Source organism: Oncorhynchus masou, chromosome 16 (genome assembly GCF_036934945.1).
Source record: "Oncorhynchus masou masou isolate Uvic2021 chromosome 16, UVic_Omas_1.1, whole genome shotgun sequence".
NCBI lineage: Eukaryota > Metazoa > Chordata > Actinopteri > Salmoniformes > Salmonidae > Oncorhynchus > Oncorhynchus masou.
In genome coordinates, this window is record NC_088227.1 from 16,057,509 (window position 1) to 16,073,628 (window position 16,120).

At 41.9% G+C, this 16,120-nt stretch overlaps 2 protein-coding genes across 3 annotated transcripts in view; one reads left to right on the top strand and one right to left on the bottom strand.

Annotated features, from left to right (window-relative positions):
- med23 (mediator complex subunit 23) overlaps window positions 1-9,819 on the bottom strand; it is a 30,540-nt gene extending 20,721 nt beyond the window's left edge. Inside the window, exons 1-12 of one of the 2 annotated variants that reach the window (XM_064990921.1) lie at window positions 9,566-9,819; window positions 8,970-9,001; window positions 8,708-8,795; window positions 8,465-8,589; window positions 8,267-8,378; window positions 4,546-4,644; window positions 4,351-4,452; window positions 4,163-4,232; window positions 3,936-4,048; window positions 3,727-3,822; window positions 512-712; window positions 156-299 (exon numbers count right to left, since the gene is read on the bottom strand). In XM_064990921.1, coding sequence (XP_064846993.1) covers window positions 156-299; window positions 512-712; window positions 3,727-3,822; window positions 3,936-4,048; window positions 4,163-4,232; window positions 4,351-4,452; window positions 4,546-4,644; window positions 8,267-8,378; window positions 8,465-8,589; window positions 8,708-8,795; window positions 8,970-9,001; window positions 9,566-9,616 — 1,233 coding nt within the window. In that variant the 5' untranslated portion in view covers window positions 9,617-9,819. The remainder of the gene's footprint in view (window positions 1-155; window positions 300-511; window positions 713-3,726; window positions 3,823-3,935; window positions 4,049-4,162; window positions 4,233-4,350; window positions 4,453-4,545; window positions 4,645-8,266; window positions 8,379-8,464; window positions 8,590-8,707; window positions 8,796-8,969; window positions 9,002-9,565) is intronic. The other variant, XM_064990922.1, reaches the window with a different exon arrangement.
- A 605-nt stretch (window positions 9,820-10,424) lies between these two features.
- Window positions 10,425-14,899, top strand: il20ra (interleukin 20 receptor, alpha). The gene is made up of 7 exons (XM_064990923.1): window positions 10,425-10,660; window positions 11,467-11,599; window positions 11,763-11,968; window positions 12,095-12,270; window positions 12,485-12,629; window positions 12,985-13,124; window positions 13,222-14,899. The coding sequence occupies exons 1-7, from the start codon at window positions 10,621-10,623 to the stop codon at window positions 14,134-14,136; spliced, it is 1,755 nt and encodes a 584-aa protein (XP_064846995.1). The 5' UTR covers window positions 10,425-10,620; the 3' UTR covers window positions 14,137-14,899.
- Window positions 14,900-16,120: the final 1,221 nt, after the last annotated feature.

Here is a 16,120-nt window from a genome sequence, read left to right on the forward strand (position 1 = left end):
TTGGGGGGAGATGGGGCTGCAGATGCCTTCATTGCGTCCCCTTGGAGACAGCAGCTCTCGATGCAGTTCAGAGTGGAGCCTCCTGGTTCCTGCAGCGATGCTCTGACAAATGGAGGAGCTGAAACGACAGACACACACACACACACAGTGGCTACCTCTTTCTCTGGGTAGAGAAGATCGAACAGCTTCATGACAGGGAGAAAGTCAGCCAGGGCGTTCTTCTGAATGCTGCCAGATATGAACTGGAGGAGGACCCACATGAGGTGGTCTCGGCCTTTGATCAGACCTCGACCGGCCAGCTGAGGAGCAACACACACACAAGACAGACATTTTAGACATGATCTGTATAACAGTCTCTCTGTCGCACAGACGAGCAGTGTGGAACAAAAGAGCCAATTCAATCGCCAATGGTAAAAATGACGCAAGAATAGAGCATTCACGATAATAGGACAAATGACTGTGTCCACTTCTATGAAAGTTTTGTGTCTGTTTCAAATCAACACTACCTCACCTTCTGGTGAAGCGAGAGCACCATGTGTGGGAAGCTGGCGAACTGGAAGAGCACAAAGAAAATGAGCTGGCTGGAGAGGTGCTGCCACAGGAGCTGGCTGGTGCCGCCGTCGTCAAATTGCTCCTCAGTCTCTGAGCGCTCCATGGCGTACACCACCAGGTCCACCAGCTGGTCCTCGAGCACCGGGCAGCGCTGCTTGTGCTGGGGGGGAAGAGCCCAAAGAGACAGGTGTCAGAGGGGTGTATAAAAATGTTCACAAAAAAAAAATGAAAAGTCAAATGTACCTCACACAGGGAATTCAGCACTGGCCCATACCTCACCAAAACAAGTGAAATCAGCATACAGTGGATTCAGAAATGTAGTTGAGTTTAAAAAAATAAAAAATAAAAAAAGGGGCCCTTGACTAGCCTCATTGACTGCTTCATTTTAGTTCCATTCCCTCTTACTCCACTCCAAACACTGTCTCACACCAACATCACTCTAGACACTTGGCTCAAACGGGGGAGTCTCATAAATGTTGGGTACAAACAGAGCTTGTCCCGGGCACACAGAGGGTACACACTGACTCAAACACACACAAAACAGAGCATGACATGAAGACTACACCACTGCCAATGAAAGCCCAGATCCCAGAGTAGCTGCACTATATCACCACATTGGTCACTTTTGCCATCATTGATAAAGTAATTTCAGTAATCTAGCCAATGTGAATGACCTGTTAAGACAATATTTACTCAACAGGTGGTGCTCTGCACATTTACAATCAGTCTTACACTGAATAAATAAAATGGCTTGTGGTCAAAACGTTTACTGAAAAACAATGCTGATAGACTGAGAACAAGCGTCGATATACCCAGTCTGTTCTGACACCACAAAGTACTTTCTCTTTCTGATATACTGCAGCTGCCCCTGAAAGTGACATGCAGGTATAGGACACACTGCCATTCATCAACACCACACTGTGAGCAGAGGGTAGCATCATCTCCAAAGGGCGGGGTGGGGGGGGGAGACAGTGGTACAACACATGCTCTTCTGAGATGGGGGTTTCTTTACTGGATTAAGGCTGGTCTGATGGGTGTCTAACCAATGGAATTGGTTTATGGAATCTAAAAGAGTTAAAGCCATCTTCGATGGAATTATGTATACAGTGGGTTATTTTGAGCCTTTTTGCTGCCTTTTAGTACAATGTTCCGATAGAGGGCCAGGACCAAAGATTGATTACTTGGACCTTTCTTTTGAAACATAATAAGGATAATTTTAGTAAGGCTCAGCCCATTGCATTAGGAAAACAACTCAAAATCAGGAGATTGCTTTCACCATGACTTTTGGCAGACAAAATAATTAGTCAGTCAGCACATGATTCATAATAGCTTTTGAACCAAATCATCCCTGTTGTGGTGGATGTGTCAAAATCCAATAATGTAACCTCAATGGCAAAAGATAAATTTGATCATGCTCCAATGGGAACAAAGACATGGTCAATTCCGGACATTCCCGGAATGCTTTTCAATCTAGTACCTTGAAACAACGTAGCCAATCTAGTGTTAACATTCAAATGGAAAACTCTTGCAGTGCAAACGTGAAGATACACCTGAACCACAGTTGAAAACAGACAGGACTATACTACATTCCGGCATGCAGCAGATCAGGGCTTGAAATTAACATGTCATTCTCAGGTACGTACACCTCTAGTTTCAAACAGAAAATGTCCAATCCTCTTTGTTGATTTGGTAATGTTGCATGTTTGAAATTGTAAACGATTAATGATTTGTAACATGCTTTTGTTTCATTCAAAATTAATATATATATATATAGGCTACTAAATTCAAGGACATTGGAATAGGGAAGGAACTAGTGTATTCAATAATATAACACACCAAAGTAGATTCTAATAATATCAAATTTGCAATTGTATCAATTGGTGGCAATTGATACAATTTGTTCACATTTTACTACAATCATTTTCCCTTAGATCTCACGAGAGCTTTTACAATGCTGTTCTGCACATTCTTAGAATTGCTAAATGAATTCAACAAAATGAATTCATAGTCTAATGCAGGGAGACTACAGGGGCAGTGGAGTTAAATTCTCATTTTATGGTGGCTAAGTAAATTGCTTAACTAATTTTGCCACAGTGTACAGGCAGTTGAAAGAGTGTTTCAATTGTGTCTAACTATGTATAGAAAATTTGAAGTAGAATAATCTATGAAAGACAGAGAAGCAAAATAATTGTCAAGCTGCTGTGTTTCTGGACTTGTATACAGGATCTTGGGACGGGAGATGGAATTCTGAAACCCAAGACCGAACACAACGCATCTGTGGGAAAGTATGTTCTTAAAAAACAGCTTTGAGAGATGTCTTGACAGACAGCAACAGCCACAGCATTAAAACTCCAATGAGATGTGACGTCTACGGACCACACTACGTGGCCAACAAGGGGAGCTGGAACTGTAGACCCTTGCACATCCTGTCAATGTGATGCATTGTCATATCAGCTCTTTCACATGCTCTTGGACATTGGCCTCTATCTAAGGTAATTTCAAGCCCTATGTTATGCTTTATTTGTCATTTTTTTGGGTTGTCTAGACGTGATCAGTGTAGCTAGGAAGCTGTGTCCAGCAACTGGTTAGTCACAATACAACAGGAAGATTGTGAACATACCTGAGCAATGTTCAAGGTCTAGAGCATTGGAGGATGGGCAAGACAGGACAGAACAAAAAGAAAGGAAGAAAAAAGGAGAAGACAAAACAGTGACTAGGAGGCCAGCTCCAAGTTCCCCTGTCAGTCAGTAAAGCCGGAGTACTCCTAAGAGACACATCAAGCGAATGTGACGGTGCATATTAGCTGGTGTATTCCCTTACACCAATACTCGTTGTTGTGTGTCCCTGGGCCAAAGGGGCAGAGTCAGACAGAACTTGAAACACTGTGGATTTGAGCTGCCAAGCAGGGCTGGGGGTAAACATGGAGCACTGAATTGGCAGGGAATAGATTGGAGGCTGGCCTTATAGAAACAAAGCAATGCAAACCATTGTTGTTTGCTTTCATCTGGATTCTACAGGTAATCAGATGCACTAAATACAGTACAAGACACCTCACGAGATAGGTTGGTCATCTGGAGCATCCTTGGCTTGTGTACTGTACCTGTGTTACCAAGAGCAAGGGGGGAGGTAGAGGAAGGGGAGAGCTGACAGGGCGGGGCAGGAGAGGAGAAGTACCTGCTTGTTGAGCCCTAACATGTTGCAGACCATGTCTCGAGAGTAGGGCTGCTCCAGCACATATCGCAGCAGCCCTGTCTGTGGTTCAAACAGGTCCTGGGGGAAAAACACCCACATCCTTTGACAAAAGCTTTGAAAAACAGGCTTTACACTGTTTGGGTAAAAGATTTCTATGGAGGTGATAGGTATGATAGGTTTAGGAGTAGTACCTTGTCGAAGGGCAGCATGCCCCTGAGAGGGAATCGTAATGTGGTGGGGTCTAGCTTCCAGGAGTTGCAGATAGCTCCAGAGTTGTTGACAACTGGAAGGAGGCTGCATCTCCCTACAGGTCAAACATATGATAGGTCACTTAAAGGTCTCTGAGCAATAGTCCCAAATAAATATATGCATCTCACTGCTCAATACCAGGCAGGTTAGGTGCATATGGTGGCCTTACCACAGATGGAGTTAATTCTTGCAGTGGGTCGAAAACTGTCAACAAAATCTGACATGAGACTGCCCAGAAGCTAGAATAAAAGAGAAGGATAGCGTGAAAGACTGACCAGCTCAGATGCTATGTATCTCAGTTCAAATCAATTCATCATCCACACAAATGACATGAATACAGCCTGGTTAAAAACATACCCAGTGTGACAACATCCCCTCAGGATAGAGTTTTCTGATCTCTGTAATGGCAAAGTAGGCAGGCAGGAGGCACGCGTTTCTGTCGAGGATGTACTCCACCACCTGCGAGGAGATAAACAAACATTTCAGCAGGTTATTTCAACAGGAAATCCCCAAACTCTTGTGAAAAAGCCTATAGCTGGAAAGGAGGCGTACCTCTCGTGCAGCTAGCAGCTGCTGGACCACAGCTGAGCTGACAGTGTTGGGGATGGTCTGAATCTTATCCAGCAGAGCCTTCAGTAGATCTCTAACTCCCTGTGATGGAAAACAATGAAGCACATCATTCATGTTATTTAGTAGATAATATCCTATAATACACATGTAATAAAACTATTTACACTGTTGTATAAGACTTCCCTTCCTCTATGCTATCCTACGATCTCTAGTCACATTGATTGAAATCAAGTGCATTGGTATTTATTTTTTAAAATACTTTGTTTATTGAATTTTCAATACCAGCATTTAGAAAAGAATTGCACTTGTAAGTTATTTGGTAGTAGTATAAAACAACAATACAGCAAAAAGAAAATACAAAATTAAAATAAATAAGGAAAAACATTTTGATACAGTTGTTATAGGTCAACGAGTACAGAAAATACCGTCCTTAACATCCGAGATGTCGTGTATGCACATACCAGGCCTCTTACGTCACCAATATATAAATATACATCACTCTGGAACTGCAGGGAAATGTATTCGTTTAACATAAGAAGGGAGCCCACATTGCATAGAATGTGTCTATAGACCCATTGAGTGTGTTAATCTTTTTCCAAATGTATGCAATTCAAAACAGATTTAATCCAAAGAGCATGAGAAGGGGCTGCAGATGATTTCCATCAAAGTAAAATTAACTGTCTCGCTAACAAAGTGACAAAGGCAATTTTATCCTTATTCATTTGTCAATTGTATTGTGGGTAAGGAAACCCTAAATAGTGCAATGAAAGGGTCTGTGTGCCGCTTAATTCTGAGAATGTGTTAAAGATGTCTTTCCAGAAACCAACAAGAGATGGGCAACACCAAAACATGTGTACATGACTAGCAGGAGACAGATTACGTCATACACAATTTGGGTTCACATCCGTGTAAATGTTGGATAATCTTGCTTTGGTCCAGTGGGCCCTATGAATGAGTTTGCATCGAATGAGGCCGTGTCGAGTGCAAATAAAAGAGCTATGTAACCCTTGAGTGCCCCGTCCCATAGTTCATCAGATATTTCCTCACCCAGTTCCTCCTCCAATGAGGATTTAATATTGTTTAATGAGATAACTTGTAGTGAGAAAATTTGACTATAGATTATTGACACGGTGCCTTTCAGAGTAGGAAGTGGGATAAGAAGTGTGTCGAACTGGGTTTCACCAGGAAGGGTGAGGAATCCTGGATCTATGCTGCGGATGAACTCCGGACTTGTAAGAACCTAAAAAAATTGATGTATGGGGAGACCAAATTTAGCTGATAATTGTTAAAACGTATTAAATGTATTGTTAATATACAGATCTCTGAATCTTCTAATACGCTCCGTATTAGACCACATTGAGAAAGCACCATCAACCATAGATGGGGGAAAAGCTGGGTTTGAGGCTACCTGAGCCAAAGAGGTTGTTTGAAACCCAAAGTGGCGCCTAAATTGATTGCAGATTTTCAATGTTGTTTTGAAACATATTTTTGGTGAAGGAGGAGGCCTGTAACAGAGGAGTGAGCAAGGGAAGACAATGATGCCGGTATAGACAAGGCAGCCTCAATCTCTAGCCAAATTGGGGGTGGGAATATCTCTCTGCTCTGCAACCAGTAGTGAATGATCCTAAGGTTCATAATAGATTCAATGATAGATTCTGAAATCCGGGTGAGCAAGACTGCCGTCTGGTTTGGGCCTCTGCAAAAGCTGTTATCGCATCCTGGTGCCTTTTTGTCCCATATAAAATGGTGGTATTAGGCCGTCGATCTTTTTGAAAAATGTATTGGGAAGAAAAATCAGAAGGAACTGATAGAAGAATTTAGGGAGAGTATTCATTTTAATAGAATTAATTATTGCGACTAAGGAGAGTTGTAGCAAAGACCAGCGTTCCAAATCGTCCTTAGTACGGATTAAAAGAGGAACAAAGTTGGCTTGAAAAAAGGGGTTAAATCTGATTGTGACATGTACCCCGAAATAAATAAAACTACTGTGAGCAATTTTAAATGGCAAGTTATTTTCTGCCATATTCAGCGGCATCAATTCGCTTTTACTGAGATTCAGTTTATACCATGATAAGTGACCGAAGGATGCAAGAGGTAAGGGCAGCAGGAACAGAAAGGTTGGATGTGTATAATAATAAATCTGCATATAGTTCATGTCCATATCCGACTTTACCTTTGATGAGGGGGTTGGAGCAAAGTGTTATTGCACGTGGTTCTATGGCGAGGGCAAAAGGTAAGGGACTTAAAGGGCAACCCTGGCGTGTCGATCGATGCAAAGGGAAGCAGTCTGAGTGTTATTAGTCCTGACAGAGGCTTGAGGGGATGACTACATAAGTCTTATACAAACCATGAATTTGGAGCCAAAGTATAATTTATTTAGAGTGTAAAAAAGGTATTTCCATTCCAAAAAACAAAGACAAACGACAAGGCACGAAAGACAAAAACTATATACAAATAAAGAGGTTAAAACCCCTTCCAGAAGCATCTCCCCAACTGAGATGCAAGCAAAACCCTAAATAGAAAAAAATGCGCAAAGCATGACAACTGTTACCCTGTGCTACCTGGGAGTTGTGACCATTTAACTAGAGTAAGCCAAACATACATAGATTGGCCCCCAACAGAGTCTAAGGAAAACTAGCTTTGGTTAAGAGCGGGTTAACAGCAATACAGATGGTAAAACTACGACTGAACCATGAAAACAGCCAGATATTGAAAGAGGCGGCAACCTGGGTTAGACATTTTTTAAATGAAAAAGAGAATGACATTCAAATGTTGATGAACCCAGCAAAATTGGCTTCGCTAGTAAACCATTCGGGCTGCTAACTAGCCTGCTAAGAATATCAGCTAACCAACCATTTGTTCCACACCATGCGGTACAACAAGGGATGCTTCTCCCGATCTCCTCAGTCTGTCATTGCGAACGTGAAAGAAAGGCACCCTGATGACTAATGGTCGCGGGGGTTCTCCATCCCGTGGTCGGCTCCGCAGAGTGCGGTGGGCCCGGTCTAGCAGTGAGTTCTCCTCCAGACCGAGCAGCTCCTGAAGCAGCTGGGCCATGAACTCCGTTGGTCTTGGGCACTGCACTCCCTCCGGTATTCCCAGTAGACGAATGTTGTTCCTCCGCATTCTACTTTCCATATCTTTGCATCTATTGTCGAGGTATGCCACCTTGGTTGTCAGTGAGCCAACGTTAGCCTCTAGCTCGCTAATGCGAGTGCTGTGGTCTGCAGCATCTCGTTCCAAATCCGATAAGGCCACTCCGTGTGCGTCGAGCTTATTCTGTAACGTTATACTCTCAATAGATTTTTTAAGCTCATCTTTGACCATTGATATCTCTGACCTGAGATTGGTAGAGAGAGAGTCGGTTTTGAGGGTGCCTATCACGGATTGTAGCATCTCCACAGTCAGTGTTTCCGTGGGGCCGGCATTAACAGCGTCCGGTAGAGAATCAGGAGAGGACGCGGGCTTGCTGTGGCCTGCTCTTGCAGACTTCGTTTTTTTCCGAGTCGACGACATTAAACTTAAAATTCTCAAACTTGATCTGAATTGTTTACGGGTCTCTTCAGACGCCTGGCCAAACAGAAATATATACAATTTTGCAAGGTTAAATATATCAATTTGGTCACTAACTCAGGAACTATAGGGAAACACGTTGTACATCCTTGGCTTCCAACAGCGCCTCTCCAAGTGCATTGTTTCTTACCTTGTAATCCACACCACCGATGATCTTTCGTATGAGTCGAAAAGTCAAGGCCCATAACTGTGTCCGCTCCCACTCCAGGTTATCTGAGCTTATGAGAGCCTGACACACCATCCTGAGAAAACATGACATTTCATTTGTCTGTCCTCAGCACAATACACAACACTAGTCATTATCTCACAGAGAAAAACACATCCTTACCTGGGAGGTAACAGACTGGTTTCCACTGCCATGGCGAGGCAGTCGTAGAGAAAAGAGATCCGTTTGGGGCTGTGCTGGCCATGAATGAATCGGACAATCCACTGCACACACTGGTCATGGGAATCCTGAAAAAAAGCAGCAAACTGTCTTGTTACTACTGGGGAATTACAGAAACAAGTGCAATGTATAAGGTTTGAATGATGTTTGATGCTGCATGTGTCAAATCTTGGGCATCTCTCTCACCGGAGGAAGAGTGCTCCAATACTGACGAAAGGCACCTAGACAACTGATAAGTTTTGTTCTCTCATCCTCAGGTGTGTCCATAAACATGCTGAGAAGACAAATGCGAAGCCATTAAAGACAACTATGAAAACATAACTCCTCCACAAGTTGTATGACACTGAAGTGGTTTTTTTAATACTGCACTTAATCTTTAACTGGGACAGACAGTGCACATCTGGCCTAGCTATGTCTTCACAAAACAAGTCTGCTTCAGAAGTCATACCCTGCAAAGGCTTCCTCAATAACTTCTGTTTTCTGAAAAAGAAAATGATGCATTCAGTGAATAGACAATCAATGGAGTAATGGTTAGAATGTTACACTCGACAAATTAGCCAGCTATCACATATAGAGTTAATGACCTGACAAAACGTGCACGATCTAAGGATGTATTCATTACGGAAACCGTTTGCCGTTTAAGAGCCAAACGGAACTAAACGGGGAGGGACCTACCTGCCTGTCAAATATAACCTGTCGTTTTCGGGTTTTGCTACAGAATCAGCATAATGATTACACCCCTGTTGTCATAGGCTAACGTTATATAGCTAAAGTAGAAATGTTGTATAAAGTTAGCTAGCGGGTTTTGGCATTGCTATTAACATGTATCATTAGCTTGATCAACACGAGGCAGCAAATATTAGGCTAAGTAGAATGCATGCTGAGATTGTTGTAAAATGTGGCTAACCAAAAACTATTCGGCCATAAGTGAATTAGCAAAAAAAGCTAGCTAGCTAAACTAGTAACGTTAGCTGCTAACAAAAGGTAAGTGGCTAACGTCAGCTGGCTATCTAAAGTTAGCTGTCTGATACAGAATGCACATACCACTACATCCTCGAATATACTCTGGAGCTGGGTTTCCATTGAAATCGCCATGCTTCGACGATGAACACTACAATTTACCAATTCATGTCAGAAATCACATAGACACTTTGCTCCATTAAATGATTATGGATGGTTCCTACAAGGCTAAGGTTTGTTAACCGGAAGTTGGTGCAGCCTTAAAAACAAACCGATATGACACAGTACATTGTTCCATGTCTGTGGTGCCATTTCGTTTAATAAAACAATACGATCTACGTTTCAATGGTCTGTGGCATATCTAAAATGAAACTATTAATCATACTGATACATTTAATATGTCTAGACCAGTTTAAACTAAGTAAACGTGCTTATGCAAAATCATAATGTAAAAACGTCAACGTCATCAATAACCTCAAGTGGAGAGTTGGCATTTATGCCACAAGGTGGTGATCTATGACAATTAAATAAACTATTCACACCAGTCAAACAAGTCTTCAAACTTGGAAATATTTGCAATGTGGCCTATACAAGTACATTAATCACTGCACTGCCATCTCAAGAATGTTGTAGGCCTGTCAAAAGTGGCAAGCTATGGTGACCTAACACAAACAAATATGTTTAAGTTATTACTACATTTTACACGAATCTGACAGATGTTCCCTACCGGAACAAGTGTTTTTCATATTCATACTTTAAATGTTAAAACATTGAATCATATCAAATCACAAAAGTTATCATCCCATAACCTGGGTTTAAAAATATATGGAAAAACACTAACGTCTCGGCCTAGTTTATTTCCCCATGTGCTAATGTTTCGAATTCCTAATATCTTAGAGTAAATAACTCCGCCCATGTCACTTGACTAAGCGACCTGGCCAGTGTAAGGTATATCAGATAAGAATGCCACTCTGCGTGAACAACATGGAAGCGATGTGGAAGAACGAGATCCGAGAACTGAATAATTTACTTTAGCCTATCGGTTGAAATGTCCATGAGCTCATTTCTCCTTTTAAAGGTGTCAAAACTTTTGTTATGACAATGTTATAAACTATTTACCAACAATTCTACGGGAAATAATGGTCAAATATCTCTACATTATTTCTCTATGGACCGCAGGTAGGCTTAATTTTCATTTGCAGCTCATAATCAATTTAAGAAAATGTTTACTACTGCTGTGCAGTCCAGTTGATCACATATCACCTGGCAATCAGCTATCATTGTTCAGCTGTCATTGTTCAATTTGTTTCCCCCTTTCTCCCCTAAAAACTCATTTTAAGCATGTTTAACCAATGTAATACTTTTTTGTTACTTTGGAACTCACCCAAACACGTTCATCGTTATGTGGGTGGTATTTACTTTGGTTTGCTTTTGTTTTCACTCACTTTACTTGTGCTTGATGTGGAACCTCACTCTAAATGTATTTTCCATCAGCATACCCAGCAGATGTAGATAGTAATGAAATGGTAGAGAAATGTGTTACATTTTATGATAAGTTGATACTCAAGGCATTGATCAAAGCTATTTCAAAAGGTTGTTGGCATGCATACAGAAAAAACAGCGCTCAATGACATTTATGATGCACTGAACAGGGTTCATTTTCTTTTATCTAATCATGAGATGTCCTTGAATTACGTGATCGTGTGGTATTCTGAATCACACAGGAAACAAATATGTGGTCTCGTACAGTCAGAGGGAAAGCTGAGGGTTTATGAAATCTTTTATTGTTGAAATTTCATCACAGCATCCTGTTCTATAAAAAAAAATATTTTCAGTCTCCAAAAGAAGGGTCTAAATCGCTCTCTTTATTTCTCTATAATATAATTCTATTATTTTAGAACTGTTTACTGTTTAAGGACTGATGCTCCAGCAGTCATTTTGAAATGACCTTGATCATCTGCTTTCTGCTCTTTCTCCTTTCCTAGTGGTCTCAGACGTTACCTCTGTAGCGCGTCCCAAAGGAGTACACTTCAACTCCATGAACCTGAGGAACATTGTAAAGTGGCATCCTGGGAAAGACGCACCAAATGACACCAACTACACAGTGGAATATGCAATGTGAGGACACTTTATACTTTATCATGATCTCAGCACTCAGAACCAAATCAGCTACTCGGTTTTGTCACGAGAGACTGAGCTTTCCATGAACTACTTGTAAATAAATGTCCATGATCCATGGATTTAAGGACACATCTCATTGTGTTTATTTGTTGTCTCCTAGCTATGGTGACCGCATGGATGGTGGAGCGAGACGGGTGCGTTGGAGGGTGAAGAAGAAGTGCAGAGACATCCCTCAGACCTGGTGTGATCTATCCAATGAGACAACTGACCTGGATGAAGGCTACTTTGCCAGAGTCAAGGCTTTGGGCAAAAATGGATCCTCCAAATGGACACTCACAGAAAAGTGTTTCGAACCCAAAGCTGACAGTAAGTTGAGATCCTGTTCAAAGATCATTTACCTTATCTATGAAAGAGGAGCCAAAGTGAAACACTCAATCGGAGAATGTGTCAGGCCACATATGATAGGACATGTTTTATACCTTTCTCAAACAGCAACCTTTGGACCTCCACTTGTCAAACTTGTGGTGAAGGAGAATAGTGTTACCGTTAAGCTGAAGGGTCCAATGAGATGGAAGACTGGGAATATGACAAAAGAGTACTCCTTGTTGAAATTCTACCCTCAGATGACTTACAACCTGTCTGTGTACGACAACACAAGCAACAAAACGGTTGGTGTTACATAGGTTACTGTAACTGTGTAAAGAATTAAATTACATAATATGTAGGACTGTCTACAGGGACTTTAATCAGTGAAAGTTGCTGCATTAATAGATTGTGATCTACAATTATATATTTTTTGTATTATATATTTAGCTAAGATTAATTATGATTGTTAGTTTTATATTGTGTCTTTTAACTTTCTGTATACATTTTGTCTTTCAGCAACACTTCACTGTGGAAAACAGATCCTTTGAATATAGGCTGCTTGCCTTTGAAACCCAGTATTGTTTCTCTGCTAAGGCCCAGGTCCTATCACTTCTTTTTGCTTGTCATGCATCTGAATGGCAGTGCCTAACAACCCCAAAGGGTAAGATAAGACTCGATTTAATCTTGCTCCAATGACCTAGTGTGCATTGTTCTTTTCTATCTGTCAGGATAAGTCTACTCAACAGGTTTTGGTACAGCACGACAAAACAATCGAGAGGACTTGAGGAATGAGACAACTTGAGGTGTTTTCCCAGGGTGTATTTTCTCTTCCTGTTAGAGAAGGAATTATGTTGATGTTTCAAGGGGTGTTTGTGTGTGTGTGTATGTGCGTGTGCTAGTGAGTGAGTGTGGGTTTGTCTTCTCAGCTTTATCCTATGGGCTTTCCCTTTCCTATAACGGCTGTGTACTGTATAGATCTGTCTTATTTTACCTCTACCTTACCACTGTCTTTACAGATCCCTTTTATGGCCAGCTGCTACTGATGTTGCTGGGAGCCGTTGTCCCATCAGTCATCTGCCTCTTCATGCTGATCCTGGTCGGATGCCTTGTCTACCACTTTGTCTGTGGTAATAAACAGAATAGCCCCCCTTTCCTGGTAAGAATTGTGTGACTTATGTGACCAATAGAAGACTTCAACCATGGCTATGAAGTGCAGTTTACTAAAATGCATGTCCACTTTTTTCCTGTTTCAGGAAATATCGGACATTCCGAACCCACCGCAGACCTTCTGTCCTGAGAAAGCTGTGACAGTGAACGTGGTACTGGTCAACATGGCCAAGCCCATGGAGATGATGCCCATAAATCCCAACACTATCCTTGCCCTCATCCAACATTCAGAGGGGGAGCCCATACTACCCTACGCTGCCCAGCAAGCCCCTGGCAGAGAGGATTCTCAGGAGGGATCGTGGGAAGATGACTTCAGGGAGGCCCAACCAGAGCCCCTAGAATACGGCTTCATTGGAGCGTCCTCAAAGATTCCGGAAATGAGGGAAAGTGAGGCATCTCACAGTGAGGAAACCCTGCTGCTGCATCTCAGCCAGGTCAATACGCACATAGCACAGAGATCTGCGCCATGTTCACAGGGGCCTGTGGAGAAAGGGCTCTTTATAATTCCACTGCTGTCTGGTCTAAAGATGGGGGAGGAGAGCACGTGTTACAAAGAGCCTGATCGGGTGGGTCCCTACGCACCGCAGCACTTCTCAGTCAGAGAGACCCCTGAGGTGGACTTTTGGGAAGACAAGGCTGAGGAGCCCCAAAGTTACCCCTCAGAGTACGAGACACAGTCTAACAGGAGGGGTACTCAGCCCCTGCGGCTATCCCAGGTCAACCTGTACAGAACCCAGAGGCATACGCTGTTTCCACAGGAGTCTGAGGAAGAGGATGGATCTGGAGGTAACTGTGTTGACTGGAGCCCTACAACAGGGATCCTCCAGATCCCTCTGCTTTCCAAGCCTATTCCAGAGGTGGAGGTGGAGATGAACAGGGAGTTAGAGCAAGTGGAGATCTTACCCTCTGTGGTGGTGAGGCAGTCAGAGGAGTGCGAGGGTGAGAGTGATCTGACTGAACTACAGAACAACTGGAGCCTAGTGATCAACATGGAAGAATAACTTATTGGGCATTTACACTGGGTTTTGGGGGACACACTACTAAAGAGTGGTATAGCTATTCATAATGGCAATTTGTTTATGTTTACCGTATGTGGAAAAATTGCCAAATCAAATGAAGGAATTTTTTTAAACTCATCTGAAACACTTAACTGCTTTAGCACTGTGATTGTAACTAACATATTTTGAGTTAATAGTTTTTTTTTAACTTTGTACTTTATCCATACTTTTCTACTTACTTATTACGATTGATATATTGCCAGATAGCTTTTTTTGTGTACAACTTCATACAACATTTAATTGAATGCACATGCAATGTCACTTTACCTCATGATGATTAACAACCAGGAAGGAGTGTGGCTGTAATGGTCTCTTACCATGTTGTTTTATAACACACTAAAGCTTACTGTCCTCCACCTGCAGAGTACATTATGTAAAATATGTACTTCCCTCTGACTATGAAGACAAAGCTTTTCAGGGAAATTGTTGGACTGACCTGTCTATGCAAATGAAGGATGCATTAGTTTTTTCCTCAAATATTTTGACACTTCGATGTCATACAATTACCGTTAACCCATTTGTTCCCACATTGTTTCTCAGGCACGCCACTATGCAATGTTATACCACTAGTAACCCTAACTTGTAATCCATATTGTTTAAAAAAACATTTTTTTTATTGAAAAGTATATTTTTTTTAAAATTGTTTTATTCTTGGTCACAGTTGTGACCAATGGGAACTATAATAAAATAAACAAACAATTAGCCATTTTTCTCAGCCCCAATATCTATATACACCTCTCAAAAAGTGTTTCTGTTATTAACACCAGATAGGTGCAGTGAAATGTGTTGTTTTTACAGGGTCAGCCATAGTTGTATCTTGCTCAAGAGCACATTTTTCACCTTGTCGGCTCGGGGAGTCAAACCATTGACCTTTCGGTTACTGGCCCAAAGCTCTAACCGCTAGGGGCAACCTGCCAATCTTACTGCCACCCTTACTTACCCACACAAACCAGCCCTGTTACCCCCTTGTCCAAAACCTAACACCCACATGCCAATACTGTTACGATTGTCATAATGAGTAGACCAAGGCACAGCGTGCGTAGAGTTCCACATATTTAAAACATTGAAACACACCAAATAAAGCACAACCGAACCGTGGCGCTATTTGTGTGCACACAGGCAACTAACTGTAGACAAGATCCCACAAACATAAATGAGGAAATGGCTACCTAAATATGATCACCAATCAGAGACAACGATAAACAGCTGCCTCTGATTGGGAACCATATCAGGCCACCATAGAAATACAAATTCACCTAGATGAGGCACCCAAGTCACTATCCCACCCCAACCAACACAGAGAATAAACAGCTTACTATGGGCAGGGTGTGACAAATACCCTAATATTGATACAATCAAGTACACATATCCTAGCCCCAAATGCCATATTTGTTACTCATAGACCCCAGTTCCTTTGCCAATACACCTCATCCATGTTACTTGCCTTTCTCAGCCATGTTACCCACTTTCATTAGGCGTGTATTCCCCACGTCACCAACAGTAACCTATCCAGCTAGTCGCTGTACATCCCAACCCTGTCATTTGCATATCTTAGTCCTACGACCTTAACCTGTACACGCTAATCATTTCCTACCACAAAACTATTGCCAAAAAGGATTTTAATGGGCAATAGAGGTCCATCCAGACCCATTACCTGAATTGAGCCTTGTGTATCTCTACACCCCATGACTCATATAAACCAGATCAATACATGGGTTCTCATATAAAACAGGTTTACCCCAGTGCCCAAAAACATTCATACAAACCTGGTCGACACTTGTACTTCAGCCCCAATATTCTTACAGACCAGGTGTACACCTGCAAGTCTAACCCAATATTCTTACAGACCAGGTGTACACCTGCAAGTCTAACCCAATATTCTTACAGACCAGGTGTACACCTGCAAGTCTAACCCAATATTCTTACA

Excerpts from the sequence above, each read along its gene's own strand:
- il20ra (XM_064990923.1), top strand. The coding sequence starts at position 10,621 with ATGGTCAAATATCTCTACATTATTTCTCTATGGACCGCAG. Across the intron at positions 10,661-11,466 it reads TATTTCTCTATGGACCGCAG|TGGTCTCAGACGTTACCTCT; the intron begins GTAGGCTTAATT and ends CTCCTTTCCTAG. Across the intron at positions 12,271-12,484 it reads ACAACACAAGCAACAAAACG|CAACACTTCACTGTGGAAAA; the intron begins GTTGGTGTTACA and ends TTTGTCTTTCAG.